This window comes from Spermophilus citellus, assembly GCF_964194105.1.
Source record: "Spermophilus citellus genome assembly, chromosome: X".
Taxonomy (NCBI): domain Eukaryota; kingdom Metazoa; phylum Chordata; class Mammalia; order Rodentia; family Sciuridae; genus Spermophilus; species Spermophilus citellus.
This window is the reverse complement of record NC_138190.1, coordinates 8,837,889-8,861,216: the sequence shown is the minus strand read 5'-3', so window position 1 is coordinate 8,861,216 and position 23,328 is coordinate 8,837,889. Positions and strand designations below refer to the sequence as shown.

At 41.2% G+C, this 23,328-nt stretch overlaps 1 protein-coding gene across 7 annotated transcripts in view; it reads left to right on the top strand.

Moving 5' to 3' along the window:
* The window catches only part of GPM6B (glycoprotein M6B), a 192,463-nt gene that overhangs the window by 103,975 nt on the left and 65,160 nt on the right, over positions 1-23,328 (top strand). Inside the window, exon 1 of one of the 7 annotated variants that reach the window (XM_081277076.1) lies at positions 15,148-15,554. The exons of 2 other annotated variants lie outside the window; for them this stretch is intronic. In XM_081277076.1, coding sequence (XP_081133202.1) covers positions 15,494-15,554 — 61 coding nt within the window. In that variant the 5' untranslated portion in view covers positions 15,148-15,493. Of the gene's footprint in view, positions 1-15,147; positions 15,555-23,328 lie in introns of those variants that run through there. 4 more of the 7 variants (XM_081277079.1, XM_081277080.1, XM_081277078.1 and 1 more) reach the window with 4 other exon arrangements.

Here is a 23,328-nt window from a genome sequence, read left to right as displayed (position 1 = left end):
CAGCTGTCACTGCCATGCAGTCTGATAGAATTTCTTTGGGTGGGCAAGAAGGAGTGGGATCTTAGCTTGGGAGCGAGAATTGCCCATAATGCACAGTTCTCCCCTGAGAGTGGGTGGAGCAGGTGACCATTATCCATCCATTATGTTCTGGCAGAGGCAGGTTGACAAACTCCATCCTGGAGTTTTATTGCCTTTTCAAGAAAGCATTTCAACCCCACTCTGGTCTCGCCTATTAATCACAGCAACTACTTTTTATTGAGTGTTCTAGGTCTTGTGCAAAGCCCATGGCATGCATTAGCTCACTTAATCCTATGGCATGGTTTATCAGTGGCTTTTCATTAAGAAGATAAATTGACGTTAACAAGTATTGATTTCCAAAGATTTATGTTGTCTTCTCTACTCTGTCTTGGCCCAATAAAATTGTATTTTTAAAAAGTATTTGATAAAAATACACTAATGCGTTTTTGCAAAGATATAATGTATAGTTTTAGGAAGAATTAGCTCTGCTTAGAGTATACACTGTACATTCGGTGTTTGGACCTTATCCTAAGAGATAATTTGCTTTCCTATTCCTCAGGTGAAGAAGACAAGAGCTTATTCAGCTATGAGTCAAGAACATAGCATTTTAGTCCTGTCTTTCCTAATTATAGACTGGAAAAGGAGAGAATTAAACACAATTCTTCTTACTATAGTTTTCTGCAAACAAATTTTAGATTGACTCCAGTGCATTCATCTTAAATTCCTAGGTAGTTAAATGAAGGAATATATGCAGCCTGTCCTGTCAGGGCCCTAGATGACATTGCTTTCTTCATGGCACAGAACAAGGGCAAAGACTAATGGTGGAGGGGATGGGGATGTGGCTCAAGCGGTAGCGCGCCCATCTGGCATGCGTGCGGCCTGGGTTTGATCCTCAGCACCACATACAAAGATGTTGTGTCTGCCGAAGACTGGGAAATAAAATGTTAAAAATTCTCTCTCTCTCTCTCTCTCCCCCCCCCCTAAAAAAAAAAAAAAAAAAAAAAAAAAAAAGACTAATGGTGGAGAATTAGAAACCTTCCTGTCTGTCATTCCGTAGCCATTTGGAATGCACTGATTACTCTTCAGTGTGTGACTAAGTGAGCTCAAGCTGTGTGTTGATTGAAAGCACTGAATGAACATGATTTTTAAAAGTATATTGGAGCCACATGTGGTGCTGAACCCTGTAATCTCAGTGGCTCAGGAGGCTGAGGCAGGAGGATTACAAGTTTGAGGGCAGCCTCAGCAACTTAGCGAGACTCTAAGCAAAAGTGTACTGGTACATTGCCAACATTGAACTCAGTTCCAAAAAGGTAGAAAGGAATTTTATCAAATGGTTTGTGAGGTAAGCATAGGAACTCACCTGAACTAGGAATCCCTATTGCTCTCATTTAGATGCTGAGTATCCCCCAAAGCCTGCCCATGTGTTAAAAAAAAAAAAAATTGGTTCCCAGGGTGATGGTGTTGGGAGGTGGTGGAACCTTTTAGGAGGGGGGGTCCTAGTGGTAAGTCCTTTGGTAACTAGAGGCATGACCCTGAAGGACATTATGGGATCCCAGTTGCATCTTTTACTCTTTGATTTCTGGCCACAAGATGAGTGGTTTTGCTCTACCACACTCTCCTGCTGTGATGATCTGTCTCACCACCAGCCCGAAGCATCTGAGCCAACCAATCTTGGACCGGAATCTCAAACTGTGAGCCAAAATAAACCTTTTCTCTTTATAAGTTGATTATCAAGGGTATTTTATTATAGTGCAGAAAGCTGACTAATATACCTATCTTAAAAAAATAGATTTAGCAATGCAGTATGTCATTGATATGGAAATTATGAATGTACAATTGCAAGAGAAACTAAAATTACCCAACCCATTTTAAGTTATTATGAGTTAAGCAACTTACTTGTCATCTGCTGTACAGATCTCAGTATCATATACAGACTTCAATGAAGTGCTAGATGTCACCTCAGAAAGAAGCAAAGATAGTAGGCTTGAGAACTGGTAGGTGACTCCAAATGGCATTCTGGAGATGACAAAGCTTCTGATTGATTGGACCTCTTCCAAAGAAAGATGTCTGGCACCTTACTCCAAAGAATTCCAGAAGCTCAGGGGAATCCATTCCAGACTGTTCAAACATCAGATAAGAGTAGGTAGAAAAATCACTTGACCTGAACAGTTAGCAGATGACTTAGGATGACAGGAGCAGTGATAGAGCTGGGCCTACAGCCAGTGGCTTACAGCAGTCCTGACCTGATGCTTCTTTCTTTCTTCTAACCATCCTGCTGAACGGACCATGGGACCTTAGAGCCAGGACAGCCTTCATAAAGCATCCTGACAAGTCGTCTAAGTGTTTGGGTCTGATCTTAAATAAACTGTTTCCACGTGGATCTTATAAACTATTCCTGTGTGCGCATGCTTGTACAGAGCTATCCCACGTTCTCTTTACTCATTGCATCTTGGACAACAAGCATTTAGCTGCCTTACTTTACAGCACCCATACATTGACTTGTGAAATGTGCTCAAGCCAGTGAGGGGAGGGCACCTGTTACCTGCCCCAGAATCACACAGGTCAGACTCCTGTAGATGCATCCCCACCCTATGCCCAAACTTGGCCACAGTGGCCCCCACCCCCTTCCGTCTGTAGTGACAACTTACTGGGTCAGCCTTCTCAGGCAGGGCCAGTCTCCAAACTCCCAGATCTGGGTGCAAAATGAAAACACAAGCTGCTTGTTCTAAAGGCCTGGAAAAGGTGATGTTTGATGTAGTCCACTACAAAGCTTTACTCTTTCCTCCTAGCTTCTCTCTCTCTCTGCACTTGTCAGAGTTTTTTTTTTTTTTTTTTTTTTTTTTTTTTTTTTTTTTTTTTTTGCTTTTCACTTACTGTCATTCTAAGTCAAGAAAAATTGAATTTTAAATTATTCATTTGAAATCATTAGCATGAATCTTACTGATCATCCTTATACTGTGCACTTCAGGTTTTTGATACAAATCTGAGAGCATTTAACACATGTGGGATCACTGAAATGGCACAATTCATGTTTTGTAACTAGTATGTGCATTCATATGTTGTTCTAGGCAGAACTGTGGAAATGCTGCACAAAACTAACTAGGCTGTTCTTTTTTTTTTTTTTTTAACTGGGGACTGAACCCAAGGGCATTCTACCTCTGAGCTAAAGGCCCAGCCTTTTTTACTTTTTATTTCCAGAGAAGGTCTTGCTAAGTTGTTGAGGCTGGACTTGAATTTGCCATTCTCCTGCCTTGGCCTCTTGAGTCACTGGTATTACAAGCGTGTGCACCTGGCTTGGTTGTATTTCATGATATGAGTACATTCTCTCTCTCTCTCTCTCAATGCTGTATTATTTATTTATTTATTTATTTTTATGTGGCGCTGAGGATCTAACCCAGGGCCTCCTAGGTGCTAGCCAGCGCTCTACCGCTGAGTCACAACCCCCCCACCCCAATCCCCCCACCGAGTAAATTCTCTTAACTCTCCCTCCCTTGGCTTGCTGATGAGTAATAAAGAACTGAAAGAATAAAATAATTCTGGGCTGTCCTGTCTTTCCTTCTATGGTGTCTTTTTCAGCATAAGTGGTTGGCCAAGTTATAGGGAAGCAATTTGAGTAAGAAAGGATGTGTTAGTTTCCTTGGGCATCCATGCCTTAAAACTCCATTACCTTCTTTCTTCATCCAAAGCAAGTTGTGGTTTGAACAGAAAGTGTCGCCTTTTCAGACGGCTGGCGCCAGTACCTATTTGGTCCTGGACGTTCCATGCTTCCGTTGTACTGACTTTGAATCTAACTGAACTCCCTGTGTGTCATGGGCCCATCAGAATTCTGGACTTGGGCTGAGGATGTGGCTCAAGCGGTAGTGCGCTCGCCTGGCATGCGTGCGGCCTGGGTTCCATCCTCAGCACCACATACAAACAAAGATGTTGTGACCGCTGAAAACTAAAAAATAAATATTAAAAAATTCTCTCTCTCTCCCTCTCTCTCTCTCTCTTAAAAAAAAAAAAAAGAATTCTGGACTAATGGGCCATTGTGAATGTGATATGCAAATGGGGTGACAAGGAACACATAGCTCCTCTGCCTGGCATGGATGAAAACCCAGCACTGCTCCAAAAAACAAAGCAAGACAAAATTTAAAAAAAAAAAAAAAAACATAGATGACCATGTTTAGGGGAGAAAATGAGTGGTGGCATAGCTGTTCTGAGTGTCGTTGGTGACCTACCTCCACTCAAGTGTGTGCTGCATTGCTCCATTGGACATTATGTGCAAAACACAAGTTCAAAGTGAAATTACTAGAAATTTCAGGACAATGGCATCAGAGTATTCGGCCCACGCTTGAGTTTGAGGGCAGAGATCTGTATACGTTGCATGTCCGCAAAGCTAGACCTTGCTCGTGTGGTTCTATGACATGAAGAATGGAATTCCATTGTAATTTTAAAACATTAGAGGCAAATCTAATTTGGTCTTGAGTGCCTGTAGGTGTTAGCAATGCCCTTCAGATTCCAGAAGCCAGTTTCATCCATGTTTTAAAGAGTAGTTAAGTATCCTTGGAGGCACATCTTTTTAAAATCCCATTGCTTTATCCATCTCAGTTCCGCTTATTTCTTTGCATCTAAGACTTCACATCCAAGCTAGCTGTCCTCAGGGAGGGCTTTGGGATGTATTGAGGACAGACACATAAAGGTCTGGGGCCGGGAGTCGATGGGGGTAGGAAATGCCCTTACAAATCCAGTCAGACCATGCAGGGGCACAGAAGTGAGCCCCTCAGGGACAGAAAAAGATCTGGAAGGATGTGAAATCAGCTAGTCGTCCTTCTGGCCACCTCTCCCTTGGACCTGTATGTTATTGGTGGGAGCATGAAGAACTTCCAGAACAGAAACAGCATTTTGTCAGTACCATGTAGGAGGTGTCGTGCTGAGACTCTGCAATATTTCACTTGTGCTTGCTAACAATAGCCTGCTGGGGGAAGTTCTCTTATGAGTCCTCTGTCAGTTGATGATGAAGCCGCAGCTCAGAAAGGTCAAGTGGCATGGTAAGGCTGCTCAGAACCGGGCTGGAAGGGATGGTGGGTGAACATGAGGGTGTGATATTCTTACCCAGCTGGGGAGGTGTGCAGCCTTAATCCCCCAGAAGTTGTAGGGAGAGTGTCAGATGACCATGCTTTGCGGGTAAAGTAATGAATGTTGGGATGGCTGTTCTGGGTGAGTCATTGGTGATATGGACTCTGAGTTTGACAGGTCATGGCTGCTAGCCAGGCCCAATCCTAGCAGCTTGGGAGGCTGGGGCAGAGGGATTGCAAGTTCAAAGCCAGCATTAGCAACTTAGTGAGGCCCTAAAAAGCTCAGGGAGACCCTGTCTCAGAATAAACTATAAAAAGGGCTGGGGATGTGGCTCTGTGGTTAAGCACCACTGGGGTTCAATTCCTGGTACCCAAAACAAAACAAAACCCAGAAGAGTTGATGGCTGCTGATCACCTTGTCACCTCACGTAGCTAGCTTTGGCTCCTGTATGGTGGTTTTGTGACTCCTAAGTTCCCAGCTTTAGCATCCAGTGGCCAAGGTTCAGCTCTGACTTTGACCAGCTGCATGACCTTGGCCAGGTTCCCTGGACTCTCTCTTGGTTTTTCCATTCATGCAAGGGGGATAATGAGGCCCATTTCTCAGTACTGTCATGGAGGCAAAAATATGAAAGAATATTGGGTGAAGTTCCACAACATTCTGATGCAGAAGACACTCTCAGCCCCTGACCATTGGCCTCTATTCCACTTAATGAGCTACTGTCACATCTGGATGCTGTGAGTCCTCTGGAGACAGCATTGAACCCAGTCACTGGGCCACACATCTAGCCAGCACCTTTGCTTGATCCCTTGCTGGCATTTAGTTTCCTTGTGACTTGGTGGCAGTTGTGGAGGTATATGTATAAGGTTTGGGAAAATACAACTGGCCTTTCCTTTGCTCAGATCAGTGTGAAGTGACCACCGTCAGAGGGATCCAGGGGCTGCCAGAGAGAACACCTTCCCCAGCAGCCCAACAGAGAGAAACTCGTTAATCTGTATTTTTTTTTTTTTTTTTTTTGGTACCAGGGATTGAACTCAGGGGCACTCAACCACTGAGCCACATCCCCAGACCAGTTTTGTATTTTATTTAGAGACAGGGTCTCACTGAGTTGCTTAGCGCCTTGCCATTGCTAAGGCTGGCTTTGAACTCCTGTTCCTTTTGACTCAGTCTCTGAAGCCACTGGGATTACAGGCCACTGTGCCCGGCTAATTTGTGCCTTGACTTGACTCTTTCAGGGAAAGATGACGGCAGCCTCTGCATGTACAGGGCAGGGAGCCAGCTTCAATGGCGTAGCGGCAACAAGGAGTTTTCTTGATGTGCCCTGAATTCTTAAAGGGATCTTTAAGGGTCGTAAAGAGATCGCTTCATCTTTAGTCCTACCCTGCTGGTCATATCCCATCATTTTTCAACTTCTGAGGTTTTACAGCAGGGACATCTTGTGATTTACCCTTGAATTTGAAAACATTTGTCTTCCTTTGGCAAAGCAGGCCTTGAGGGCACACCGTTGAAGGTTAGGGTTGGTCCAAGTTGCTTTCTCTAACCTGAGTGGGATCCAGGTGTCTTTCCAGTGGAAAGAGATGATATTTACATGGAGAGACCCAGGGGGATTAGACCACTATGATGACACAAGAGTTCCCCTAGGAACCTCGCTAAAGGAGACGGGCATAGGGCTGTGCCTCGGGAGGAAAGTTGAGGCTGGGAAGGCACTATGAGTGAGGTTTTGGGCAGATGACATAAGGGGAGTCCCCAGCAGAGCACCTCAGTTTCCCCCAACTTTGTACGTAAGATATCAGCTCTGGGTAGGAGAACACTCCAGGCTCTGTGGTTTTTGGTGACAAACCACTCTGGAGACATGACTCGGATTCCAGTAGCTGTGGTTCAAAGCTAACAAAGAGGTTTGCAAGACCTGCCCTTGTTCATATCAACCTGGTGCATGCTGGGAAAACGACTTAATTGGGAGCCTTGGCAGGAAGAGCTTATTGATGGTGTTCTACTCTTAATGAGAGAATCTGAGTTCTCCATGGGCTGTGATAATTAATCAGGAAGATTGTTGTCGGTAGATGAGCTGTCTCCTGACCTATGCCTTGTGTACGCAGAAAGGAATGGAAACTTCCTTTCTTTATCAAAACCACTTTAAAAAAAAAAAATCTGGTCCTCATTTCTCTGGTTTTGTTTGAGTCTGGTTCTGTCATGTTAGGGTTCATTCCCAATATGATGACACATAGAGGAAGGGCATTGTCTTGCTCATCCCCTGGGGTCTCTGATCCCCTGAAAATTCTACCTCATTTAAGTCCCCAAGCAACCCAGACTCAGGGCAAGCTGTCTACCTTACTAAGATAAAGAACATAGTCAGGTGTGGTGGTGATGCATACCTAGTCCCAGTGTGTGGTTTATATGTGAGGTGTCCCCCAAAAGCTCATGTGTGAGATAGTGCAAGAAAGTTTAGAAGTGAAATGATTGAGTTATGAGAGTTTTAACCAAATTAGTGGATTAATGCACTGATGGATAGCTGGGTGGTAACTGTAGGCAGATAGGGTATGGCTGGAAGAGGTGGGTCATTGGGAGTGTACCTTTGGGGTATATATTTTGTCCCTGGAGTGGAGCTGCCTCTGTTTTCTGGTGGCATATTCTGAGCTACTGACCTCCCCCATGGCCTTCCACCATGATGTTCTGCCTCACCTCAGGCCCAGAGTCAAACATCTGTGGTCAGAGACTTCTGAAACTATGAGCCCCAAATACACTTTTACTCCTCTAAAATTGTTCATGTCAGGTCTTTTGATTGCAGCAATGAAAAACTAACTAAAATACCCAGTGATTTAGGAGGCTAAGGCAGGAGGATTACAAGTTCAAGGCTGGCCTCTGCAACTTAGACCCTGTCTCAAAATAAAAGGGTAGGGATGTAGCTGAGTGGTATGCCATTCCTGGGTTCAAACCCCAGAATGCCTCCCTCCAAAAAAGAAAACACCAGAGCAAGCATCATATTCCCATATGTCACCCTTAAAAATGGGGTTGATAACCCCTCTCTCTTTGACTGTGATGTAGACCCAACCAAGTAATAAGAGCATCTTTCTCTGTGCAGGACAGGCTATGCTTTTAACCTGCCCATCACCACCTCTTCTAAGGTGTAATTTTTAAAATGTTGGAGTCCAAACAGATTTTCCTTTTCCATTTTCTCTTTCCATTTTCATTTCAGAGGGGGAAGTATCCCTCCTGCCACCCGCTGCTGGCCGTCTGCCTCTCCTGTGATCTCAACTCATCATTTATCCACCCCCACTCACATCTTAAATCTTTCTTTCAATCACTGCCGCCTTTTCAGCATAGAACATTTGGGGGACTTTTCTTGACTGGCTTCTTCCTTTATCTGCCTGCATCTTTCCCTCGCCTTCTCACTCCCACATTTCTTTAGAAAGTGGGCCGCCCTGGCTTCCTCTTCTTCACTTCCCAGCCCTTTCGTAGCCCCTCTAAAATTGGTTTCCATTCCAGTCTCAGTGCTGATGCTGGCAAGCAAATTGGAATTTTCCATTTCAGTGGTCTTTGCCAAGTCCTCGCCTTCTGGCTGCCTTGACTGTGGAACACCCCCTCCTTCTTAAAATTCCCTCCTCCTCTGTGACAGGGCCCTCTCCTGGATCTTCTCCAACATCCTCTACATCCTTTGAGGGTGGTTCTTCCCCCTAAATTAGGTGACACCTGCAAGGTTTTATTCTCAGCACTTTTTCCCTTGGCTTCACACCTGCTCCCACGATAGCTGGTTTCTTTCTGCTGATAATGCCCAAGTCTTCATTTCCAAACTCGGCCCAGATGGAGCAGCTGCACAGCCATGGCCCATGTGGCTTCTAGCTTCCAAATGTGATAGTCTTTCTCTTTCTTCCCACCTGGTGTGGGCTGAATTGTGTCCCCACTCCCCACCCCAAATATGTTGAAATCCTAACCTCCAGAGCCTCTGAATGTGCCCTTATTTGGAAAGGGTCTCTGTAGACTTCATCAAGGTGAGATGAGGCCATATCTGGCTAGGTAGGGGCTAGTCCAATATGACTGGCGTCGTTATGAGAAGACTCACAGAGACACACAAGGGGAAAAGCAGACGATGCCACAGAGGTTGGAGTGATGTATCTATAAACCAAAGACTGTGCAGGATTGCTGACTGTGCCCCAAAGCTGGAAGAGAGAGGTAAGGGAGGATCCTCTCCAAGGTGCCATCAGAGAAAACATGTCTCTGCCCCCACGTTGGTTTTGGACCTCCAGAACTGTAAGAGAATAATTTCTGTTGTTTGTTTGTTTTTTGGTTCCAGGGATTGAACTCGAGGGCTATTAACCACTGAGCCACATCCCAGCCCTTTTTTATATTTTATTTAGAGACGGGTCTCACTGAGTTAGCATCTCGCTAAGTTGCTGAGGCTGACTTTGAACTTGCGATCCTCCTGCCTCAGCCTCCTGAGCTGCAGGGATTACAGGCCTACACCAACCCTAGGAAACCCGAACATCACTGAATCTTATGTTCCCTGTGGCACTCATTATCCTTTTAGGGATCCAAGCTGAAAGTCTGGGGAACAACCCTGAATCCACCTCACCTTAATGCTTGGTGTTTCATTTCTGCCCCAGCTGGGGGTAGAGTCTCCACTTCATCCTCAGTCAAGAGCAGTTACCCTGACTCTGGCCTCTCTGGTCTCTTATCCATCCATCAAACTGCCCTCTTATATAATTTTCCTAAAGTCTCTGAGCGTGTCTCTGTCACCACAGCACATGTTTTGTGAGTGTCTGTCACCTACAGCAATTGGTATCACCTAGGAAGATCTTGAAGTCCTTGTGCCCACCACACGCCTGTCAAATCAGAATCTTTGGATGTGGGGCCCTGGCATCAGTATTGCCCAGACTTTGCAGATGATTGTGGGGTACAGTAAAGGCTTGAGGACCACAGACTGGGAGGATTCCACAATAGTCAAAGAAAATGTAGGGAAGAAAAAAGGGAGATTTAAGGCAGTCATTCTCAACTGGTGGTGATTTTACCCAAACATTTGGCAATGTTTGGCAACATTTTCAGAAACTGGGGTGGTGATACTAGCATCTAGTGAGTAGAGGCCAGGGATGTTCCTAAAAACACCCACTATATCCAGGACAGTCCCCTTAGCAAAGAAAGAACCAGCCCCAACTGTCACTGGTGCTGACATTGAGCAAGCTTGATATAATAGACAGGAAGGAAGCAACAACACTGACTTTTGAGACAGATGTGTCCACACCGAGCTGGGTGATGATGATGCTTATAATCCCATCGACTTGGGAGGCTGAGGCAGGAGAATTGCAAGTTCAAGGCCATCCTCAGCAACTTAGTGAGACCGTGTCTCTAAATAAAAAATGAAAAGGGCTGGGGATGTGGCTCAGTGGTAAAGCATCCCTGGGTTAAATCCCCAGGACTCCCCCCACCACACACACATACATAAAGAAACATGTGTCTGCACTAGTGAAAATGTCAGGCCTCCTCCGGCCACAGGCCACCTGTGCTGTGCTCATTCTTCAGCTCGGTATATTGAAACTTTCTGGCCATAACTGTTTCCATCAGTGAAGCCTCAGCCTGCTCCTGCCCAATTTATTCTCTTGCTTTTCTTTTAGAAATTAATTTGTTTCTCCCCTCCCCCCCCCCCAGGAGAAGGAGGCTTATCACACCTCAAGTTGGCTTTTGCCAAACTGGGCAGTCTCTGTTTTCGCAGCTCCTTGGAGCTCCTAATGAGGCACTGTCTGTCATTAAATAAACAGTCAATTAGATTGGGAAGAAACTGGCCTGAAAGAGGCTTTTCATGCGCTCATAGCTATTGACATTAGCCAGCTTTGCGACAGTGGCCTGCCTGGGAACCACCTCTACCATTAAAAAGAACAGTAATGAGGATGGCTTATACTTCCGGAGCGTGACAACCAGAGTGTTCATATACATCATTTGGTTTGATTTGTCATGTCAGCTGTTAGCTGTATGTGGTGTCACTTTGTGCAAAGGAAAGTATAGCAATATACAGGAGGAAGGGCATCAGGACAGAGAATAAGAACAGGGAGGAATCAGAAGGCTTTTTTCAAAGACCCACATTAGATGAAAAATTAGAAATTTAATTCTGCTAATGGAGGACAAAGGCTTTGCCAAATTGATAAAGCTTTGGGAAAATCTAGTTATACAAGGATGCAATTTTAGGTGAACATATACGGACTTTCTGGCTCTATTCTGTATGTTTTAGTTTTTTAAAAAAATTATGTGACCTTTTAAACAACACAGAATTATCATTTTGGCTATTTCTACTTTACATGAAGTATGTTTTCTCCCTTAAATGTACTACATAAGAATTCTTGCTATATTTTAATTTTGTTCTCACTAAATAGAAGGCCCAGATATTTTTTACTAGAACATATCTTGCATTTTATCATGGGAAGTAATGTGAAAATAAGAGCCACTTGAATGAATTTTAAATTATCTTAAAAAGAAATTTTTGTTAAGTGGCTCTGGGTATTGATTTCCTTGGAGGGACAATGAGGAAGGATTATGCCAGAGCATATTTCACATTATACAAATGTTCCATGAAACAGGAAAATTGCAGAGGAATTAGTAGCCAGAGGAATTTTAAAACATGCTTTCTTGGTGATGAATGATTCTTCACTGAGGAGTCATTCTGAGGACATAAGGAACCTAAAATATGATTTAGAAAGTTGTAAAATAAATAAATAGATAGATAGATAGATAAATGAATAAAAATAAGCATTCCTTTTTTCCCCCTAGTACTGGGGATTGAACTCAGGGGCACTTTACCACTGAGCCACATCTCCAGTCCCCCCCTTTTTAAACATTTTTTATTTTGAGACAGGGTCTTGCTAATTTGCTTCGGGCTTTGACAAGTATCTAAGGCTGGCCTTGAAGTTATGATCCTCCTGCCTCAGCTTCCCAGATCACTGGGATAACAGGCATGCACCATCCAGCTGGAAAGAAAATGGGCATTTGAAAAAAATCTTTGTTAGCTATGTGGCTGGAATAATCTGTAGGAAGATCATTGTGCAACTTGAGTTCTGTTGGCTGAACAGTCAGTTATATAGCACAGAATGGCTTCTTGATTTTTAGCATACAGTAGGTACTTTATGAATCCTCCCCTACTCATTTGTCACTGTGGCAATACCACAGCACTTGTAGCAGGTAGGATCACCCTGGCTTAGGAGAGTTCTATGTGTCCCATTAGCCTTGGATTGAATCTAATATATCCATTTTGTGTTAATCTTTCTCATCCTTTGATTTTCAGAAGTATTCTTGCTGTCTTTTAGTATGGGACTCAAAGAAATATTTTCAGCTCTGAGAGATATTTCCCCTCCTATTTGTTCTGTATATCTGGCTTTTCTGGCCAAAGATGGATGCATACCTCAAAAATACCATAAACATGTACTCCATTTTCAATGTTGTTGACAATTTTTCTTCTTTACTGATTCAAATGGATTATCATAAACATCAGTGAGACATTTGAGGCTGCTTATGAAATGATACAATGGTCCTTTCTAGAATTGTCATACATCATTGTCCCAATGACAGTGATGAAGCTGTAAATAAGGTCAGAGTGGTGAATTGTTCATTTACCTACAGTTTTTCAGAGTGAAGTAACCGAAGGCATCTACTGGAGGGTTTATGAATACTTTGTCTAATATCTTTGATTTCTGTCACTATGATACAGAACTAATTTGTCTTTAAAATAAGAATATCTTTTCTATTCTGCCTTTACACTTGTATCATTATTAAAATAATATTCCCAACAGTGTGCAGTATCCTGAATCTGGGACCCCAGCTATTGGGGAGGTGGAGGCAGGAGGATCATTTGAGCCCAGGGATTTAAAATACTCTAAAGTGGGGCTGGGGATGTGGCTCAAGCGGTAGCGTGCTCGTCTGGTGTGCGTGCAGCCCGGGTTCGATCCTCAGCATCACATACCAACAAAGATGTTGTGTCCGCCAATAACTAAAAAATAAATATTAAAAAAAATTCTCTCTCTCTCTCTCTCTGTCTCTTTAAAAAAAATAAAATAAAATACTCTAAAGTGATGGCCAAAAAAATTATTCTACTCTGCCAGTTCCAGAATTGAATGACTTTGTTAGACATTTTAAAGAAAAACCAATAGCATAGCTAATCACAATTCTCCTCTTTTGTGCCAAATTGAATTTTACTTTGGTTTTAATTTTCATTTTAAATACTGAAGGGAACAAGCCTGTCACATACCAGCACCTGTCACCTTTTTGTCTGAATGGGCCTACGTGTTCTTTGCAAGACATGATTAAAACTTTCCCATTAAGACACATCAGAGGTTTTTTTTTTCTTTCTTTCTTTCTTTTTTAATCACAAAGGAATCTTTTTTATCTAAAGTCTGCAGCTTTAGGCTGCTGTGTGTCTCACTCCCCTCACCAGAAGACAAAAATGGCTGGGGCCATACTGAAGGGAATAGTTGATTGTGGGTGTGGTCTTCTAGGACAATAGTTAAAGTGAAAAATGAGATGTAAAATTAGTATCCAAACAGGCTTAACTGGTTTTCAAAATCTTCTCTTATTTAACAAGACAGAGGTATTGAATATAAGAAGGTTTGGGGGATTATCTAAAACCAAAGTATTCAAAGATCAGGTTGTTAAAGGATTTGGATTCAAGATCTTGCACATTTTTTAAAGGTGTTAAACAATAAACCTTCAAAACTTGGGAGAGCATTTTAGGAAAGGGAGTCTCTAACCTGTTTCATATATGTTCCCAAGATGGGTGTTGAGCTCAATCAGCTAACGGATTCTCTTTGCTCAGGGAATCCTTCACCCTGTAGTTATCAGTGGTCATCTTTGTATTTGAGTTGAGTTAAAGTTTTTAATAGGGATAAAGAATGTAGGTGGGCCAGCCAAATGCATTTTTAAAATAGGGCAGAACCTGGTGCCGTAGTCCACATCTGTAATCCCAATAACTTCAGAGGCTGAGGCAGGAGGATCACAAGTTTGAGGCCAGCTTTAACAGCGTAGCGAGACCCTGTCTCAAAATGAAAAAATAAAAAGGGCTGGGGATGTATAAAGAACATCTGGATTCAATCCCCAGTATCAACAAACAAACAAAAAACCCCATGATTGGTACAATAGCCTTTATGCCAAATATTTAGAATGCTTTTGAAAATGCCGTTTTGATTTTGAGTGAGGAGTTTTAATGAATAAATCACCATATGGAAATAATCACATCCAATTTAAAAAATGAATTTTCATGTCAAGAAACCACCAAAATGTCGGCTAGATATACTTATAACATATTATGTTTGTTTTTAAATAAGGAAAGTTTACCATTTTATAAATTTTGACTTGAGTTATTAAAGTTTGCTTTACTGTCACATATATTAAGTATAGACAAAGGAGTGAATTCTGATACCAGATTGCTACATTGCTATTGCTAAATCCACGTTTGGGTTTTCTTCTCTCTTGCGTACATTTTCTTTCAGTCGTGTGTGTGTGTGTGTGTGTGTGTGTGTGCGCGCGCATTATTTATTTTTTTTTAAATCAGCTTGTCTATCTAGAGATTCTGTGAAAAAGAAGTATTAAAAAAGCAAATAGAGGGGCTGGGGATGTGGCTCAAGCGGTAGCGTGCTCGCCTGGCATGCGTGCGATCCGGGTTCGATCCTCAGCACCACATACCAACAAAGATGTTGTGTCCGCCGAGAACTAAAAAAAAAATATATATATATATATATAAAAATTCTCTCTCTCTCTCTCTCTCTCTCCTCTCTCACTCTCTCTTAAAAAAAAAAGCAAATAGAGACTATCGGCACATCCTTTGAATATGATTTCCCAGGGCTTGGGGATAAATGAAATAAATAAAACTGTGATGCACCAGAAAGGGGTGGCATGGGAAAAAAGCCTGGTGATTCTGGGAAGACGCACATTCTCCTAAGACTGCATATATTGTGGCCGACCAACTAAGTCACGTGGTGGGAGGGGGCTCTTTTCTTTCTCTTCCACATCCCTTCCTCTGATGTCACAAATCTGTTCTTTCCTGGGAGAATTAATTAGTATTCATTGGGTGCAGTTGGCAAGAAGAAGGGGAGGGAGCGATCTTAAGACAGCAAGGAGGAAGAGCTGTGGGGGAGCAGGTCCTTCCCCTGGGAGCCACACAGAGCGGAGGCACAGTCGCGGGTGCAGAATGGTTGTTTTATAACTGGGATCCTCGGTGACGTATGGCTGCCTGTTCCTTGGCAGCTGTCTTTATGGACCAGTAGGCAGAGCGAAATTGACGCTGACAAGACTTTTGCATCTTGGAAGGGACTGTAATCTACTGTAGTGAAGAACAGAGCCTTTCAATCAGGCGGGTGTAAATAAGAGACGGAGGGGAGTCCAAAGAAAAGGAAGAGGAGGAAAAAAAAGTGTGTGTTGGGGGGAGCAGGGAAAAGCATTTTTGGTGGATGGTATGAAGCCAGCCATGGAAACTGCAGCCGAGGAAAATACTGAACAAAGCCAAGAGAGAAAAGGTACCCAGTGCTCCGACAATAGCCGGTTTTAAAGCTTTTCACTGAGGGTGCTTGAAAAGGGGTTAGCCGGGTTTTGTCTCTTAAATGGCTCTGAAATAATCCCTATGGCATGATCTTGTTTGCAGGGTGGTGTTTTCCTGTGGGCTGATGTTAGATGAAGAGAGCAGCCTCTCTTTAGTCCATTCCTGTTGCACATCTTCCTATGGAATGTGCAATTTCATAGAAGGATGTCCATAGTTTGTCACCAAGGGGAGTTGAATATGGGAAACTGTCTTTTTATTAATGTAATTAATCATAATTTAGCTTTTACGTTGTGCATGTTATATTTCAGGGACACGGAATGTGTTGTTCTCTGCCAGTGCCAAGACGGAACTGGAGGGGCATGCATGCTAATTACACTTTGGTTCCACTAATATAGTAGTGATTTAGACATACCTTCATTTACTTATTCTAGTGTGATTGCTCTTTCTGTGTATCAAGCCCCAACTATGGCCCGTAATGATCATTTACAGTTGGAGCTTCGGAGAGGGCATAGCTCTGTTGCCTAGTTCTGATAGAACGGAAGGGGTCTTTTGCTACTTATGACTTAAAGATTTGAGGGAGGAAAATTGATGAAAGGTCCTGTTCCCTGAAGGAAATCTTAGACCATGTCACAATTTTGATATCCAGAATAGCTTTTTGAGAAATCAGTATTGTTGCAGTATGAAAATGACAGAAAATAGAAGCTGAAATTAATCTATTTTCCTAAATAATGACCGATGTCAAGTTTGATGCCCCATGGAATCAGCTCAGCCCCTGTTTGGTTAATGGCATCTCACTGCATTGTAAGTGATCTCCCTCACTCAAAGTCATGGACTGTCATAATCGCACAAAAACATGTTCTATATCCGCAGTGGCTCTGATGTTAAAAGCTACCATGCTAAGGTTATTTCACTCAACGGCCCTTGCGCTCAATGACAGTCACTAAACTGTAGTAATTCTCCAGAATAGGGGCACAACTATGTTTTTCTTATGCCTATATAGGTTGAACCATATGAAATTCCTGATGGTCAACCATTTTAAACCTACAAAAACTGGTGACTATATGTAATTCCACTTAGCATGTCGGGGTAAAGGCAGCTTGTTTTTATGCAGAATTTCTTCTGTGCACATTAACATTTTTATCCTGAACAGACCAATTTCATTTTAAAAATAAATTTCTTAAAGTATGATGATACACATAACATAAAATTTGCCATTTTAACCATGCAAGAATATAATCCAGTGGCTTTAGGCAAATACCAATCTAATTTTAAAGTTGTTAGTTTGGTTCAATCCTTGTGTCAGACCGACCTCCCTCCAACAAAAACCCACCCTGTCTTCTCTTGTATGTGCCTCTTTTTTTTTTCCTTTTCTCTAATCTACTTTAATGACTGAATAGTGATAAAAAAAACTCTTGAATATTTCTCACGCTGAGGAAGTGAGATAAAAGTTTAAAGATTCATTTCCATTATTAGAGACCATAATTAGAGACATGATTGCATGTTTGAGAGGTATAAGATCCTAACAGCATCATCCTGAGGAATTCTATCACTGTTTATAGCATTTTTTTCTAAAGCAAGTGATTTTGTTTCATGTGTACTTTTTTTTTTATTAATATGATGGTCTCCCATGGCAGATATAAAACGTTTTTTTTTTTTTTCAAAAGCAAGCAAAGGACATATAACTGATACAAAATCCTTTCTAAATAATTGTGAATTTCATAATTTAGTCTCACGGATTGCTATTTTATGTCAATTAAATATTAATAACAGGTCTACAGATTGCCACTGCATCCCTGACAAACTGTATGTGAAAATGCATTAGCTGTGGATTTACAGGCAAAATTAGAAGTGGAAAGATCATTGTGGAGGAGCTTTTAAAATTACCAAAATTTATAAACATGAATTGTTTGTTCAATAATTCATTAGCACCAAACGACCAAAAGATAGCATCACATGTATGAAACATACTTAAATAAGAATACAGGCCAGGAAATTTATTTTTACTGATCTGGAGCAAAAAGGATTGTGCTTGATCTGGAGACTGGCTTAAGTTCCCATGTTAGCTCCACAAAGTCAAACTCATACAAGTATCTTCCTAGTTCCTCAATTTGCTTGTCCATTGTCATTAAGACCCACATAAAATAATAGCCACCGATGGTCATGTGTACTTGTCACTTGAGTATTACAGATTTATTTTTAAGTTTATAAAACAAATGCTTATTTCATTGATATGAACATTTAAAAATTTGACATCATTACTTATAGAGGGCATTATATAATTCTGGAACTGATAGACCCTCCCTCTCTGCACTTTTCTTTTAAGGCTTTCAGAAAGGATTCTTATTCCTGAGTTTAATTCTATACATTTTGTCACTTCATGCAGTTTTTCATGCTGATATTACCCCTCCACACACACGTTTTCAATTGTAGGTGACAGGGGCAAAGCCCATCTCTTAATTTGAGGTATTATTGCCCTACCCAGTAGCTTGTGAATTAATAGCTTTGGATAATTATTATGCTATTAAGAATATAAATTAAACTTAGATTTCTAAATTGACCTTAGCTTTTCTAGTTGTCCTTTCCTGGGCAGGAGAACACATCCCAGCTATTGTGATTCACAAACTCCCACAGAGAGAGCTGTTTATTTAAAAACTAAATCAGAATGGCTTTGTTCCTATTTTAGACAAAAATAATCCAAGGCTTCACAAAAGAAAAGCATTTGTGTTTTTGAAATGGTCTCATAGCTTTGCTCACAGAATGCTACCGGATGACCAAAATTCACAAAGAGTGTTTAGTATATATTCAGGAATTTTTAAGGAAAGCAAGTAGCAGGCTTTCTCAGATGCATTGGTAAAATGCCAAATTGTTACAAATGACGGTTTTTAAATTGAGAGCATTAAATTAAATCAAAGTGTGAGGATTGATTGAGTAAGCAGATTCACTGCAAATGAAATAAGTGGAGGAAATGAATAAGACAGAATCAAAGGAAATAGATCACGGGATCCAATAATAAAAAGATGGAGAGTTAGGTTTCCATTTATTTCAGTGGAGTATTACTTGATGTCAATTCATTTGTGAAAACAGATGCATCTGAAATTGCTGGGAGCATGTAATCACTGGGTAGAAAAACAATTGAATCATAACAACTCTGTATGCTCTATTATATGAAAAAAATCTGAGTAGCTGTGATGAAGGTTATTTTTGACATATAGGAAATTGGATTCTACTGAAATAATTATAGTCAGGCTAGTTCAGTTCCTATGAATTATTGTGAAATAAAATCCAGAATCTAGGCATCAAATTAAGTTCCTAACCACATAGCAAGAAAAATGTAGTAAATTGGAAATAATGTTTAATTTAAAATAAATTGCAGGATATAGTCAAGAATAAGAAATGAGTTCAAACTGACTTGTTTGTAAAAATTTTTTTTTAAAGGGGAGAGTTTTTATATACTAACAGTTTAATTTCTTTTTTTATTTCTTTTTAAAGAGAGAGTGAGAGAGGAGAGAGAGTGAGAGAGAATTTTTAATATTTATTTTTTAGTTCTCGGCGGACACAACATCTTTGGTATGTGGTGCTGAGGATCGAACCCGGGCCGCACGCATGCCAGGCGAGCGCGCTACCGCTTGAGCCACATCCCCAGCCCCTTGTTTGTAAAATTAACAGATCCATTTCCATCTTTTTTTGATCAAATAGATATGATTTTCTACATTTTTTTAAAATTTTAAAAAAATGTATACTTTTGACTCTCCTTTTTTTTTTTTTTTTTGTTTAGGAGCAAAAGCACTCTTTTAGAACACATGACTTGTATACTGAAAACCAAAGGGGTACATTTAACATGTCATAATATTCTTAACGATCGATGAGTTATGCATTTTTATTGACATTTTTTAACTTGTATTTATGAATGTAGTATGGAGAAAGTTTTAGATGCACTTTTTCTCTAAGAATTTGCCAAGGTGGACATCTGAAGAGATGGTGTCTGGGGAATAGGCTATAGAGAAAAGTGCCTGGCCAGATGATGTGAGACACATGTGGTAGGTATGATATGGTGTCATTTGATTCTTCTTCTTTTTTTTTTTTTAAAGAAAATTTAAATGTGGAGAAAGATCTCAAAGAGCCATTTGGTACATCTGCCACTTTTTACATTATCAGTTCCATAAGCATACTTTTCAAGACTGGGTCATGCTAATTCATTAGAAAAGAGTTCTGGTCTATTTCTGGAAACTTACCTTTTGTCTTCCTTGGAACTGTCAACCCAAATTAAGATCATACATTTTAAGATTATGTTTCTTTGTCACTTGGAAGTACAAGTCAATTTAAGGTAAATGATCTTAATAAAATATTTAGTCTTGCTATATTTGAGAACATGCAAAATAGCCTGTGTCTGCATGATGTAAGCTTCCCCTTCCCAGGACTGGTGTTGGATTGTTCCAAAGATACTCCCCTCCTTTTTTCCTCCCTTGGACCAAATGCATGCATGTGCACACACCCACACACATGCACACCCGTGCACACGCATATACACACACACATGAGATGTTTGGCCAGGAGTAGGAGTGGCTATGGGATGAAGAAAGAACAGGACGCACATTGGCTTTTAAGAGAGGGAAGCTACAATTCCAGTTTTGCAAATGTGCTTTGTTGCTCCTCATTTGTTTATTCATTTATTCACTTCATTGTGTTCTCCTTTGAAATGTTATCCCCTGTCCTCTCAGCATTTGTTAGAGGAGTGAAAGTGTGCTAACTCATTTTAGGCACTATCATTAAGAGTGGTACAATTTCAGCTGGCCATGGTGACATACACCTGTAATCCCGGCAATTTGGGAGGCTAAGGCAGGAGGCTCACAAGTTCAAGGCCAGCCTCAGGAACTTAAGAAGACCCTGACTCAAAATAAAAAAGGGCTAGGAATGTGGCCCAGGGGTTGAGCACTCCTGGGTTCAATCCTCATTATCAAAAAAAAAAAAAAAAGTAGTATAATCTCAGGTTCCATAATTTTGTTGGATTGGTGGCAAATAAAATAGAAGACAACAGTGGCATAGAAAATTTTGATTCTTAACCAGCCCAGTGATATTTTTCTTTGGAGAGTGTGTAATAGGAGAAAATAAAATAATATCATACTTTATAGGCTGACTTTATTAGTTATATTAACTGATTTATATAATCAAGTCTTACTATGCTATATTTGGCATCACAAGTCACACTTTTTTCGAAATGTAAAGGACCAGGTAGCAAATACTTACAGCTTTGCAGACCACAGGTCTTTGTCACACCTGTTGAAATCTGCCATTGTAGCATGAAAGCAATCATAATATGAAAACAAATGATTGCAATTGTGTTCCAATAAAACTTTTTTAATAAAAACAGATAGCCAGCTGGGGATATAGCTCAGTTGGAAGAGTGCTTGCCTTGCATGCACAAGGCCCTGGGTGCAATCCCCAGCACCAAAAAAAACAAACAAAAACCCAGATAGCCATCATTTGCCAACCATTACTATATTCTATATTCTATTGTATTTTTATGGCTTTCTTTTATATTTTAGCTAATAGCTAAAAATGAAGGATGATAAACATAGCTTTGAATGATCAGTGAATATGTTCTCTCTAGGCAGCTTAGTGATTGTCACTTAATTGCTTCTAATAAACAGGGGAAAAAGGAATGCAGCATTGTTTTGCTTTCTTTTCTTTAGTTTCCCATTGTTCATGTCATGCCCAACTTTGGTGATGAGCACTCACAGTTGTGTGTCTACATAAACCACCAGCACTCACCACATCCCCAACTTCTGATCTCAAAGGGGGACATTTTGCAGTGTTTTCTCCATAAGGCCTAAACCATTTCCTCATTCTTACCAGATGCCTGGAATGAACAGGGTGTTTTGATATACCCCTGGAGCTGAGGCTTTTTACAATCAGGTAACTCCCTTCTAGGTGTTGGGACCCTGTCCTCAGTATTCAAATATATATTGTGCTTTCTGAAAATTTACAGTTAGCCTTATATTTAATGTCTCAATTTTATCTCAAGTTTATTTTATACTAAGTTTATCTCTGGGGTTGGGGATATAGCTCAGTTGGTAGAGTGCTTGCCTCACATGCACAAGGCCCTGGGTTCAATCCCCAGCACACACACAAAAAAACAAAAAACAAAAACAAAAAGTTTATTTCTAAAATGTAAAATCCAAGTGATCTTCTTTTCTTTCCTATTTAAAGATTTGCTATTGTAAGAAGACCTCTCCAGAAGTATCAGTTCAGGGAATGGGAAAACATCTATGCAGTTGCTGATTCCCATTTGTGCACCTGCTGGGGTAGTTATATTTGAATGATGAATTAAGTACCTCAGGCGTGGCTGCCAGAAGACACACTGGTATTAGGAAATCCATGGTTTTCATTGATGTTGCCCAGCAGCTAGGACAGATTCACTGAATGTCTGCAGACTTCCCTTCCCATGTAGAGAGATGAGGGCAGGACAGGGACAGAGCCTCTGAATTGCATGGCCTGGCTAGAGTAGAAGTCTACAGGGTAGGGAACCTGGAGGGCCATTCTGGGTCCATGGGCTCCCAGTGTGTTTCCTTACTTTCAATTAAATATTCATTCAGCTAATAGTTATTAGGCACCTACTGTATGCTGGGTGTGCAGAGATGAAATCTGAAAAAGGAAGATGAGGGACTGGGAGTTTAAATCAGAAATAGAGCACTTCCTAGCATGCATGGGCCCTGGGTTCCATCCCCAGCACCCACTCCCCCCAAAAAAGAAGGATGAAAATTTTCACATTAAAAGTGACTAAGGTACTTAGAATCCTCTTGTTTGGAGGACCAACATGAAGGGCTCACAGCCACTTTGCTAAGAGGAAATTGGATTGTTCGATGAGGTGATTTGACCTTCTGGTTCTTTCTAGCTTCAAGAGTTCTTTGCTGCAGAGAACATAGCACCTTTGAGAATCTCCTTAAAGGCTGAGGATTATGAGCTTTTATAAACCTGAATTAACATCAGTAGCTGAGGACCAGGGCCATTTCTTTAGGAGGCACAGCACAGCTCACCTCAGCATGGACCTCAGAAAAACACTGCTGCCTCTGGAAAAAGTATAGAACAGCCGCAAATGCACAGGCTCAGGAGGAGGTTGTGGTGGTTTTTTTAAAGTGTGCCCTCTGGAGGCTGATCGCCCAGGTGCACACCCAGGCTCCTCCACCCACTGGCCAAATGACCAGTGCCAAATGATCTTTACCTTTTTGTCTCCCTCCCTTCTTCATTTATCAAGACAGAATAACAATTTCATAAGGTAGCTGTGATGGATAATGGAACAGGAACCATGTGCTCATTAATATGACAACTAGCACATCATAAACACTTTATAAATTATAGCTGTCACCCTCAGCACTGATAACAGAAACAGCAGTAGCCAAAAAGTTTTGTTGTGCAGTTCTGATCTTATTCAAGTCCCTTTTATTTCTCCTTTTAGACAAAGCATTTTTATCTTACTTTGAAGTCAAAAAAGGGTCTCTCTAAAGTGTCACCTAGAAAAGTAAGTCTTTGCTTCCCAATCTGAAAATTCTTAAGAGTTTTCAGAGAGAGAGGAGCGTGGAGTTGGGATTCCATGCAGGCACTGTCAGATTTTCAGTGTACCCTGTCAGGGTGTTTGCTGCTTTGCCTCCCAATGTGGATATTTACTGGGGCTTTATCAGCAGCCATCTAAGGTGCCAAATGGAGCATTAAAACTGCTCTTCTGATGGAATCATTGCCCACATCAGTGCCAGAAG